The sequence below is a fragment of the Chrysemys picta genome, chromosome 23, assembly GCF_011386835.1.
Source record: "Chrysemys picta bellii isolate R12L10 chromosome 23, ASM1138683v2, whole genome shotgun sequence".
NCBI lineage: Eukaryota > Metazoa > Chordata > Testudines > Emydidae > Chrysemys > Chrysemys picta.
In genome coordinates, this window is record NC_088813.1 from 15,625,958 (window position 1) to 15,639,566 (window position 13,609).

A 13,609-nucleotide genomic window follows, 5' to 3' on the forward strand; every position below is an offset into this window, starting at 1 on the left:
CTGTGAAGAATGAGATATTTGTACATGCGAAAGAGGAGGGTATTTATTAAGGAGGAAAACAGTAGCATTTACTTGGGGCTGTTTCTCTCTGTATTTAAACGCTTCTAATTTCTTAAAATAAGCAGTGTTCTTCTAGACATAATTGTTTCTTTTCAATCAGGCACTTAGTGTTTGCAGCTATCAAATTTGTCGCAGCTGTAATCAAACACGATGTCTCAGAAAAGGAAATCTTCACCTACTGTTAAATCCTGTTGCATTATGGTCTAGTGCCTCTGTAGCCAAGGACCCCAGTGTTTGTAATGGTACATGCCCTACGCTTGGTGGCTGACCAGACTTCGCTTCCATGAAGACCTTGCCTTCACTTAACATGGCTGAAGATGCATATAATATTCCTAGAAAGATTTAGACATATTCTTCTATTAAGAGCTGTATGTGCTTTTTCCCCAATAGGGCAAGTCTGGAAGCAATCGTCCTCAACAACTTCTAATGCGTAGGACTATAGTGTTGTATCTTCTAAGTATGTGTCACCAGAGGGAGGAAAGTGGGTCTTGCAGCTAAGGCATTTGCTTGGCACTTAAAATTCAATTTCAATTCCCCAATCTGCCACAAACTCCTTGGGTCTTTTAATGTCTGTGTCCCTCAATTCCCTATCTATAAAATGGGAATACACAATTTTTCCATTCTCTATTTAGATTGCAAGCTCTTTGGGGAAGATATTGTCTCTTTCTATATGTATGTACAGCACAATGGGGCACTGATCCCATTTGGAGCCTCCCAATAATAATACAATGCTACTCAAAAATGGGAGCATTGGAAAGTAAATTGGAAAGCATTGCAAAGTGAAGTAAATTCTAGCTAAGTGGAGGTGCAAATATGAGCATGGAGGATGCAGAAGTGAAGTGACATGCCCAAGGTCACAGGACTAGCTTGTGGCAGAGCCAGGAGCGGAACCCAAGGCTGCTGACTCCTGTTCCTGAGATTTAAATATTTGACCACAATGCCTCTAAAAAGCTTATAGTCGTGAGAGATTTCCAGCCCATTCATGCAGAACAAAGGCACTAGACAGAAGGCACTATTCAGAACGGCAAAGGACTATAAAAGTTTTATTAAGCTCTGCTCAGTGTTTTATAGCACTGCTTTTGTCTTTATTCATGTATGATGAAGAGCGAGCGTTCATAGCATTCTGTTAAGTCCCTCGACTGTTCTTCATGCCCTTAAAACTAATGACAACGCAGCCAAGAGGTAGCTGTTTATAAATTATAATGCAGTTTCATCTTACACCCACATTAATATACTTAAAAACAAAACACCGTCCACTCATGATGAACTGTTGGTATTATTGAGGACAGGATGTGGAATTCCTACTGATTTTCCCCTTACGGTTAAAGACTCGCCCAATTTATTTTAAATAATACCTTACTATGTAGTTATCAGGTATGCTGTAGCACGGATTATAATCAATTTCATATTGTAGATACCTATAATAGTAGCACATGCCACCCCAAGAGAGTGTGTCCTAACATTAGTTTAGCATCTGTCTTTCAGATGAGACATCAAACCGAAGCTCTAACCATTTGTGGTCTTCAAAGATCCCATGGCATTTTTCACAAGAGTAGGAAGATAACCTGGCCAAATCCTAACTTGGATTATTTATAAATGTGCCTCCATAATTCTCCCTGCAGTTACAATGAGATGCAGTGGTTGTCACATCCAATCCTAACCCATTGCGTTGCTGTGTGTGGTTAAGCATCTAACACGTTACACCTCTTATTGAGGAGCACAAAGAATCAGGAGTTCTGGGTTCTGTTCCAGGGATTTGCCATTGATTTACACTGTGCTAGGAAGCACAGTGTAGAAGGGGATAATATCTAGTCCTGTGGGTAAGAGAGAGGTTTATTTAGTGTCTAAACATTTTTGCAGACTTTAAGTAAACATGCATTACTTCTATTATTACTTGTATTCTTTTATCATCATGTGATGCGCATGCTTAACTGGAGTATAGCAAGTATTCCATTTGATCTGCTTCGTACCTACATTGTCCTAGTATCTGAGTGCTTCACAAACATTAATTAATTTATCTTCACAACACACCTGTAAGGGAGGGAAATATTACTGGCCCTATTTTACAGATGGGAAACTGGGAGCAGAGACGCTGAATAATTTACCCAAGATCACAGAGAATGTTTGTGTCAGCACTGGGAGCTGAAGCCAGATCTGCAATCCTAATCTAGCATTTTAGCCAAACAAGCAGCCAGCCTTGCTAGCATCATTTTTAGTAGCAATTATTTGCACAGTGCCAACAGTGTGCAGTGGAAGTTATGGGTGATCAGCAGCTCTGAAAAACCAGGCCTACAGCAGTTATTATTCTGGCTAATCCCATTAAATTTAACAGACAAAAGAAGCAGGATGCCTGTTAATAACTGTGTGTGAGATTCTGCTCTACATATTGACTGGTAAAGTGAAAACTATCGCAGATGTCAATTTTGTCCTTGCATGGACCACTGTGTGTTTGGAAAGTTTTAAATTTCAGAATAAACTTCCTTTCTTCCAGTTTCAGTGCATTAGTTTGCATAACGTTCCAAAATATGAGTCTTTACAGGAGACACAAAAGGAGTTTGGCATAGAGCAGGAGTTGTCAATAGGTGGACCATGGGCCAAATCCGGACCACCAGACACTTTTGAACAGACCCTGAAATCTTTTAATTTACTTATTATCATCATTATTGTTATCCTTTTTTATTATTATTTTTTCCAGAGTCTGGACCTTGATTATTCATTGACCAAGAAATTTGGGCCTTGACAAAAAATAATTGACTACCTCTGGCATAGAGTACATCCAAAATTGGTGCACCGGGCTGCATACAAAAGAAAGCTAACGCACGTTCAGCTCATCTTCACAACCAGCTATTGAAAATCCTTTTGGACCAACAGTAGTAGCAGTCAGTACTGTACAGCACCAGACAAAACAACTATGCACTGTCCGCACAGTACTAAAGCTTGTCCGAAAGTGTGCAGAATAGAATTTAGTTTATATTTTACACATGTATGTAGGCACGCACAAACGCATATGGGGAACCTTTCACTGCATCTGCCTAAGCTATACTTGTGCTGCAGCAGAAAGGTGGCGTGGTCTCCAGGGAGGACAATGTTTCTACTTTTCACCAGTTCTACATTCACCCAGCTAAAAAATAGAGAGACAGTGCAAAAGAGCTTTTCCTTGCACTTTACGGTGCTTAAAACAATATATCCAGCATTAAAAACAGCAGAACTACAAAAAAGGGGAGAGACTAGGAAACAAAAAGAAACAAGGAAGAATGGAAATGGATGAAAAATAGGTGAGACAAGGACCTGAGATGCAAAGCAAAAGGAAAGAAGACAGATGAAGATGGAAAGGGAGAAAAGAGGAAAAAACAGAGACATAGCAATTAGGCAGGTGAAAGTAAAGAAGATTGAAAAGCATGAGCTGAGGGGGGCGGGAAATGTGCCATGATCGAGCAGTATGGAAGTCAGGTATTCCTGAATTCCAACCCCACTCTCACACCAAATTTACCTGTGGCTTTGAGCAAGTGACAAACTCTCAGCACCTCACGTTCCCTATCTATCCTTAAATCATTTATAAAATGGGCTATTGTACAGATTAGCAAATGTATGTTTTTAAAGCGGAAGACATGACCGGCCAGTTTCTGCCACCTTTACTCACATGTAGTGCCCTTGAGTTCAATGTAAATACCACTCAGTAAGAGTCAGCGTGGCAGAATTTGGCCCTACAGAAATATTATTTTGATACAGAGGGTAATAAAATGATTTTACACATACAAATACGAAATATCTATTGTTTTCTAGCACAAATACCATGGTAACTAGATAAATAAAACGTATCTTATGTTAGACAACACTGTTTGTACAGCACCTAATACAATGGGGCCCAACCTGATGTGACCTTTAGGTGTAACTACACTATATATGTTAAATAATATCCAAAGCTGGATACAATGACCTCATTCACCCATTTTCCAAGGGAACAAGACAGCATAGAGACTAAAGTACCAAGAGTACACTTTATATATCCTTTTTGATGCATCCATCTTTGCCCTTGCTCTTTCAATAAAAATTAATTTCCCGCTGTCAATAATAAAATTGCTGAGAAGTGTTTTGTTCCAATGTTAACATTCTGCTTAGGTTTTTTTTTTTTTTTTTTTTGCATTTCCCAGAGATTGTTTAAAAAGAGGGGGAGGATACCAAACATGCTTTGATAGCAGATCATAAAGGAGCCATTTACAGCAAGGACTCTCATTTCTGTCTTTAAACACAAATTGTCACACCACAAGCTATTCAGTGAGTCGTAGATTATGAATGGACTGAAACAGCACAACAGCAACAACATATTCCCTTTCATCAGAAACATAGTTATCTCCTTCTTTACTCTTAACTAACAATGAGTAGCTCACTTTGAGAAAGGTGTATAGCTGAAGTGTTAGTGGGTGTTCCTCCCTTACCTCTCAGGATTAAGTTTTAATTAAAACAGGAATTCTCTTTCTCGTTTGGTGGCACAGGCTGAGTTTTGAGTGGTTTATTTTTCTTCCCTCGGGAGATAAACTCAGTCATTCATTTTGGATCTTTGCTATCTCAGCCGCTGCTTATTAGGCGTCTGCATTTGATTTTTTAAAAGCACCATCAATTATTTCAGGTTTTGCTTTGAGAAAGAAAACCTTTTTTAAAAAATTTTCTATTAATAACATTAGCTTTATCTCAAATTGTTCTGCATCACAGAGAATCACAGAACTATAGAACATTATAGAAGAGGGGGGAAAAAACAATGTTAACCTATCTAGTCCCTGATTCAGCAAAGCATGTTCTAACCGCAGTAGAGTCACTGACGAATTATATTCCCCCCACTCAGCACGACCTGAAAAAACTACTGTCCTACCCCTTGTGTTTATATCTTTGAAATATACATCAGCGTAGGCCAGAATTTTCAAAAGTGCTCAGGACTCAACATTGAGGCCAGTTTTTCATGGGAGTTCTGCACCCATTGAAAGCACCAAAACTTGCAGCCAAAGAGCTCAGCGCATTGGATGCTGAGCTCTCTTGTAAATTTGGCTACTGAGAGCTTGGAAATCTGTCCCTTCCACCCCCAGTTTAGCCAAGCTATACATACCTGTACAAACTTCAGGCAATACCTACACTCAAGCAGTATAGCTTAGACCTAGGCTATGTGTCAGATCTCATGGAGCCAGGAAATCTCTGGCTCCATGCCCAAGCATCAGACAGCAAATCTATGTTACAGCTCACTCACAAAGCAAACAATGATCTCTTCTAGTGGCTCATACTCGCTTCTCTCTATATAGCCATGGCCTGGAGCCGGCCCTGCGGGCTGGTAGTAGGGAGGCAGACCCAATCAGGAACTATTGATCCCAGTCTCCATGAACTTTAGGGTGTCTGGAGAAAAATACTGCCTGGATCCTGAACACCCCTGGCGTGGGGTGTAATTATTACAAAACAAAAACCCAGCTCATGAGATTTTGCCAAGCCCAAGCCCCTACATTGTATAGTGCCTATAGTGGGGCTATAATGGGGGAGGAGGGAATTTCCCCTGTGCAGGGGCAGAGTAGGGCAAATCAATTGGCTCTACCATGTCCTCCTCATAGTCATTAGCCTAGGGCACATGCTTGGCACAATGGCAGCAGAAGGCAGACTGGGAGTAAGTCCCCAAAGCGGTGCTTCCAACAGGCTTCTGACCTGCAGAGCAGCTCCGTGCTAAGGATGCTATAAGAGAAGCAGTGCAGGACTGCTCTAAGTTTACGTCAGGGGCTGCCTTCGTCCCCAGAGCACAGCAGAAGCCAAGAGGCGCGCAGGTGGCATGAAGCCTCCTTTGCACCAGCTGCTCCTGGTGCCTCCCTCCGAGGAGTGGCACAGAATCCAGTCCAGACGATTTAATTGCCGTTGCTTGAGGAACTGAAGAGCTGTGAGCAATGCGGGAATCTGAGAGCCATGCACCGGCACCTCCAGCTGTCACACACCACTCTTACTCTGTTTGCCCTGCAGGTCTGTGAAGGAACACTGCCACCCAGTGGCCAGGTGAGTTCCACACATCCCTCATGTTCCCTTCCAAGCCCCAGGCCTTTCTTTCCAATTTCTAAGCTAGAAACGTGAGCAGCCTTAATCCCAGCTAGGATGGGACAGGCAGTCAACACTGCAGCTCGAACACGCAGAGGCATGAGCGCGTGTGGACTAAGACCTTGACACGGCAAAATAACATCCACTCATTGCCCCAGGATTGTTCTTGGGTTGTTTTCTTTCTTCACTGAAAAAACAACCCAAAAACCCTGTCTGGAAGGTAACTATCTCAATGTAAAACCCTAATGGAGACAAAACATAGGCAGCTTTTGCCTTCATCTAGCTCAACATTATCCCTCTCACCTGGGATTTCAGCAGCGAGGGCATCGCCCTAGAGTCTGAAGTAGCGTCTGAGCAGAAATGTGGTCCTCCTCTTATTATGTAGCAGTAACCTGAGCAAGACTCAGCTGTTTTATTGAAAAGGCAAAATTCTGCTGTAACCCTAGTTCCCTTTCAAAATATGCAACGGGACAGTGTGTGCCTGTATATTCAAAACTCCCCCCCCCCCCCCCCCAATGGCCGATTAGGATCTTTACCAAACTTTCCAAAAACATTGCAGTTCCTCATGCTTCTCTCTATCAGACGCGGGACAGAAAATGCTTTGGAGATTATCTAGTCCACCCATCTACCATTAAATATGGAAAATGTTGACCTTGTAATATAAATAATAGACGCCCTTAAATACTTCAACATTGCTGAAAACATGGGGGGGAATTTAAAATTTGGGGTTGTTGCACAGTTAACCCCATGTAATCCTCACAAGGCCCTAGTATAGAGTAAAGGGTGCTTGTCCCTGGTATTTTTTATATCTATGCCATTGATGAGATGATTTTAAAAATTAATTAAAAAAAAAATCACACAAGACTATGTAATAGTCTCCCAAGAACTTATCAGCTGTGGTGGAGAGGCAGGCAGCAAGGAACTGCCAGATGCAAAATGGCCACTTTCGGGCTTCAGTTGCATGTCTCTGCTAAAATTATTAAGCCTGCCCCAAAAAGACTTGCTGGGGAGGGGGGGAGTGTTAATAAAAGAGACCAAACTGCATTGCAGGGAATTGGTACAGTACAGACCAGACAGTAACCTAAAAAAGCAATACCGGATTGCAATGCTTTGGGGTTGCGCCAGGTATGGTGGTAATCTCTTATTTCCAGCGAGATGTACTGGATAGGACTGGATAGGGGTTTTTCCCTTTTCCCTCTATTCTCTCTCTCTCTGAGTCCACGAAAATAAAAGCTATTGAAAAAGCTGTTGGCTTGTATGTTTCACCTTCTTGGGTTGAACTCCTCACATTTTCCTCCTTGAAATATAGACATCAAAACAAGCATCCTCACAACTGAAATAATCCTTGGGACTGGATGACTCAGGGACAGATGACGCAGCTTTTAAAGGAAAGTGTGTGTGGCGGGTGGGAGTGTTTCATGTTTCATACACCTACAGAGCGCACTGTTGTCATAAAACAACTGGGGCTAATACGCTCAGCTGGTGGCAAATACAAGATATGTTTTGTATCACTGAAGGCTATATAATGTATTTAAATATTACTCCAGACCCACTCTGATAATAAAAGCATTGCAGTCAAAACACGCTACTTGACAATGCTGGTCATATTTTTTTTTGTAATTCCATTATTATTATTAATGATAAAATAATTCATATCCAGTATTCAGAATAACTGGAATGAGGATTGCAAACCTGAAACCATTGGGATAAACAACATGCCTGGTATATGTAATGAATTCAGTCATTGCATAAGGCAGCAAATGGAGAATTCATGCAGAAGCCAAACAGCAGCGAGAGTGAGCAATGCATTTCATATGCAGTTGACCCCATAGTGAAATACCTGCTTAAAACTAAAAACCCCACAGCTCAATCCCAGAAAAGCTCTTGTAGGGTGAGGTTGTTGCCTGGTGAGTCAACAACCAACAATACTAAAAGAGTTTGAAGGCAGCTGAATTGTAGCCTCGCTGCAATTTTTGAATACATTTAAGATCAACTGGAAGACATTCCCAGCAGTTCAGAGCAAAATACAAGTGCCAAGGCCAGATATTTGGCTTTTCCTGAACTCCAAATTGTTTGGGGGCAGAGCTGCAACCACTGAAAGAAAGAATGCTCTTGGGGTTAAGCGACTTGCCCAGGACTCAGGAGATGTGAGTTTAATTCCCAGCTCTGCCACAGAATTTCTCTGTGACTTGGGCAAACAGTTTTCAAAGCTATCCTGGGGAACCGGACACCCAATTCTCATTCATTTTAAAGGGCCTAAGTTTCAAAACTGTGTCCCTAAGCAACTCAAAAGTGCAGACTGGACAGGAGAGATTTGTGTTTCCAGTTGCCAATACTACAAAGACCTCAATTAGGAAAATGGTTCTAAGTTTAGTTAGAAACAGAAGTTAAAATTAAACTTGCATAATGTGACTATCATTCACTGGTCCCGCAGGATTTATCAGCAGAGGGGAGTGGATCCATTCGTGGGGTTCCCCCCATACAAACGTAAAATTAAAACAATGTATATGCAATGGGAACATTATGGTTATGAAAGGCAGTGTGACAATAATGGTATCTAGAGACAGGCATTACTGTGTGCTGCCCATACATAAATGCACCAATGCACCTCAGTCTTGATCTGCTGCACCAGACACTATCCAGCGCTGGGCTCCTCACACACAGCTCTACTAATGGATATCAGTCCCACCTACACCCCCACTCCCTTTCCCACTCTAGTCCTATCTCTGGGCCTCACGGACCTCTCCTGATGCCCTTCAATCATAAAAATGGCCATACTGGGTCAGACTACTGGTCCATCTAGCCCAGTATCCTGTCTTCCGATAGCGGCCAATGCCAAGGGCCCCGGAGGGAATGAACAGAACAGGCCAATTTATCAATTGATCCATCCCATCATCCAGCCTCAGTTTCCAGCAGTCAGAGATTTAGGGACACTCAGAGCACGGGGTTGCATCCCTGACCATCTTGGCAAATAGCCACTGATGGGCCTATCTTCCATTAGTTCATCTAATTCCATTGGAACCCAGTTAAACTTTTGGTCTTCGAACATCCCCTGACAAGAAGTTCCGCAGGTTGACTGTGTGTTATGTGAAGAAATACTTCCTTTTGTTTGTTTTAAATCTGCTGCCTATTAATTTCATTGGATGACCCCTGGTTCCTGTATTGTGTGAAGGAATAAATCACACCTTCTTATTCATTTTCTCCACACCATTCCGGATTTTATTCATCCTCACCCTACTCTTCCAAGTCACGGTCCCTCAGCCTGCTCAGCCCCCTAAGGCAGGAAGCCTCAATCTCCCAGGAGCAGAGACGGCCAGATGTATCAAACTGCACAGCAGTTTTGCAACGTGCACCAACACAGACTTAGAGTGAGACCCTACAACTCACTTTTTCTTGCCGCCTGAGCCAAGATCTGAATCCAGGCCTCCAGAGGCGAAAAACCCTGAGGGGTTTTCAATTAGCCCCAGTGTCCCTCCTGCCCCATATCCCGCTGAAATTTCATATTTCTGATTAATTCAATGAATATGAAAACCAGTTTGGCTAAAAATAAAACCTCTTTGCCTCCAGTCAAACATCCCTCAAATAATTTCAAATATATGTAGGTGCAAACCAATCCTGGATCAAGCTTATCTACTATATCAAAGGAATATTAAACTAATGATCAGGAAGAAAGGTATCAGAAGACAAAAGACAAAGAGGGGATAGCTGTATAAAAATGGAAATTATAAAAAGTTGATCCCATTTAAGTGGCCAGCTAAACCTTGAAATAAAAACCTATTATTAGCTCTCAATCCCGAGTAACGTTCAAACATAAGAGGGGGCAGAAAGGTGATCCTCATTCTTCTGACATTCCCAGCATGTTGATTCTCACAGAAAGACTCTGCAAGCAACTCAGGAGATGGGGCTTTGCACAAATGTTTGCAGTAAAAACCATAAGCAAGTGTGACTCACCTCATTCTCGTCTTGCTACAAGTTTGGCGCTAGGGCCAGGTTCATAAGCCGTTTAGCCCGAGTGCACCCACGGGCTAGATTTGAGGGAATCTCAGCAGAGATAGTATCTCACATTGAAATTGAAATTTTGTGGTTTTGCACAATTTTGTCCCTGCCAAAAAAAAAAAATCCCTCCCAGATGAAACACTGCTGTCATTCCTGATTGTTTGTTTTAAGATTCTGAGCATGTGCAGAGCTGGTACATCAAGCAAGAAGCCTGGGAGAGGAAGCATGAACCCCAGAGAGATCGACATGTTTGCACATGTCCTACGAAGTGAAGCCACTGAGTTTTGCCCAGACCTACTTGTGAATAGACCCTGTAGAAGAACGGTGAAATTGTCTCATTGAAAGTTTTTTTGAATATTTTGGGGGAAAGTATCAAAATGTCTAATTCTCAAAGTTCTAAGCAGCTCTTCCCAGAGTTCCTCCAAAACCAACCAGGGACGAGACTAGATGATCTCTCAAGATTCTTTCCAGCCCTACATTTCTAGGATTCTATACTACGTGTTTGTAGTGTGCCTAGAACGGTGGCTCTCAACTTTTTTTACTGGTGACCCCTTTCACACAGCAAGCCCCTGAGTGCGACCCCCCTTATAAATTAGAAACACTTTTTTATATATTTAACACCATTATAAATGCTGGAGGCAAAGCAGGGTTTGGGGTGGAGGTGGACAGCTCGCGCCCCCCCCCCCCATGTAATAACCTCGCGAGCCCCTGAGGGGTCTCAACCCCCAGCTTAGCATAACAGGCCCTTGATCTCAGTTGGAATCTCTATGCATGACTGTAATACACACAATTATGAGTCTTGGAGGAGAATTGTCCCATATCTCCCAGGTCCTAGCAACAGCAACACACACCTCGGTTTTGGTTTTTGTTGTTTTGTGTGTGGGGGGGAGGGAGTGTCCCTGCACTCCCCCTCTCATGATTCATGTTCTCCCCAAGTGCCACTGTAGTGGCCCCCAATGGAGCTGCTGCAGCTCATTTCTCTTGGGAAACTTTCGTTTGAACGGCAGGCACACAAAGTCGGCTGCTCAAACACTTCCTTTCGGCCCGCATGATGGGAGAGCCACGTGACATTTGGAGGCACATAAACCCCTGTAGCTTCCCTGTGTAAATACTTTGGATGGTCTATTTCCAAGGCACATTTCGATTCGTTCTACAGTTGAGTGTCACCTCTATGCTTTGGTACTTTGAGTCATTTGTGCACCGATGGAGGAAGAAAGGTCAACATTGCGTAAAAATGCCACTAAGGAAAAAAGCAGGAGATCAAGCCAGGTAGCATTTTGGGTTAACCCCTTTTCTGAAAAAGGAGGAGATGGGGCAATTGCTGAAGTAACCTTCTTTGGAGCTGCCTGAGTAAGAGGGAGGAAGCCGTAAGAGAAACAGCCAGTGACAATCTGGACACATACATGAGCAAAAACTAAAAACAGAATCCAAAACCAGGAGCATGCAGAATTAGGCCTTGTCTTCAACACGAGTCAAATCACGCTACCTACTACCATCTCTAGTAGACGCTGTTGTTGCTCGCTGGGTTCTAGTGTGACTTCTGCAGAAGGACGCGGAATGTCCCCCTCCTCAAGAGGGATGTTAGGGCCACATTCTAAAACGTGGCTAGAAGGCTCATCTACACTGCAAAATCAACTGTGTCAGAACTTATTTGCTACACAAGTGCAACACGGTAGGGTTTTGCACTGAGCTGAACTGTTTTAACTCTGTCCCCAACTGGGCTATGGTCCTACCAATGTCCCAATGCTATAGCAGCGCTCAGAATCGCTGTTAAAAATGACTCAGTCCGATCTACACGTCAAGGCTCAGCCACATTTTAACCAGAAATTAGTGTCTAACTGAGATGCCCTAACTTGACTGATTTTTTAGTGCAGAAGGGACCATAAACTAGAGCTCTATATGCACTAAGCAATCTACTGGCTTGTACGGCACGATTAACCTGTGGAACTCAGTGTCACATGGTAGCATTAAGTATACAAGCTTAGCAGGGCTCCAAGAAGAATTTAACCTTCACATGGATCATGAGAACACTCTCAGCTAAATGTGCTTAAAAGCAATAATGTTCTGAACATTATAACATGACTTAGGCTTTCTTGTGCCTAGATACAGCGACTCACATTATAACCATGCTCTAGCCTTTGTAAAGACCTTTCATTAACACAGTTAATTATTCTCTGGTCCCATCAACAAAGAACCAGTTATAGAGACCTAAGCATTTTTGTAGCTGGACAGACTACCGCCACAATTTTGAATAATACAGAACATTTTTCCCCACCTAAAAGGAATGTGCAGCAAAAGGTTTAAAACCTATTGTTTGGGTTTTTTAAGAAAATGCACAGGGAACAATAAACAAAGCTCTGAACTTTTGAGGGCCACCTTCTCCATGCAGCCGTGCATTCCCCATTAGCTCATCTTCCTAAGTCACATTGGCGGGAAAGAGAGCTGCATTCTCTGTCACCCTGAGGAGCCCAGAGCTAACGTTCTACATTCTCTTCCAATCCCCTTTCTTTACACGGTAACTTTTTAAAACATTTTGAGTAGAGCTGGTGGAAAAAATTCAAATTTGCACAAAAAAAAAAATTGGTTTTGTAATTTTTTTCCCCAAAATTTTCACACACATTTTTCCCACACTTTGCAACCCGCTCTTGTTTTTAGTCCCTGCTACAGCGTATGGAGCAGTAAGACAAATGGAATGGGGCGGACCTACCTTCATAGTTTGCCTGGAAGCCTTGAGCGCTGACAGCATAATCGCTCACGAGCCATAAAGATAACACAACTCCAGTGCTCACGATAGGAGCAGGCAGCTGGAAACCTGTTAACCTGAAAGACACCAAGAGAAAGGTTATACTGGCACATACAGGACAAGCCAGCAAGTCTAGGAAGACTTGTACTCACAGGGATAGCTGCCACCTTGGCCAACGTACCAGGGACTGAACCAGGAACTTCCAAACCTAAAAGCATGAGCGTCTACAGCTTGAGCTCAAGAACCAAGTCTATTTAACTGTTATAGTCTCTTTCCTTCATGCCCTTGGAGAATTTTTTTCAAATCTTTTGGCATTTCGTTTACTGGAACGAAGTTCAGCTAGCACGGATTTGTCTCTCCATACAGCGATCAGATCCCGTACCTCCAGTTCGGTCCATGCTGGAGCTCTTTTGCGATTCTGGGAGTCCATGGTCACCTCTGCAGATGAGCTCTGCATGGTCACCTGTGCTGATCATCTTGCAACGCTGGCCAAACAGGAAATGAAATTCAAAAGTTCGCGGGACCTTTCCTGTCTACCTGGCCAGTGCATCTGAGTTGAGAGCGCTGTCCAGAGTGGTCACAATGGAGCACTCTGGGATAGCTCCTGGAGGCCAATATCATTGAATTGCCTCCACACTACCCTAAATTCGACCCAGCAAAGCCAATTTCAGCTAATTCCCTCGTCGGAGGTGGAGTAAAGAAATCGATTTTAAGAGCCCTTTAAGTTGAAAAAAAAGGGCTTCGTCGTGTGGA

The 13,609-nt window shown here is 42.8% G+C and overlaps 1 protein-coding gene across 1 annotated transcript in view; it reads right to left on the reverse strand.

Moving 5' to 3' along the window:
• Nucleotides 1-13,609, reverse strand: part of CSMD2 (CUB and Sushi multiple domains 2) — a 563,976-nt gene that overhangs the window by 460,076 nt on the left and 90,291 nt on the right. The window contains exon 3 of the mRNA XM_065576901.1: nt 12,821-12,933. Coding sequence (XP_065432973.1) covers nt 12,821-12,933 — 113 coding nt within the window. The remainder of the gene's footprint in view (nt 1-12,820; nt 12,934-13,609) is intronic.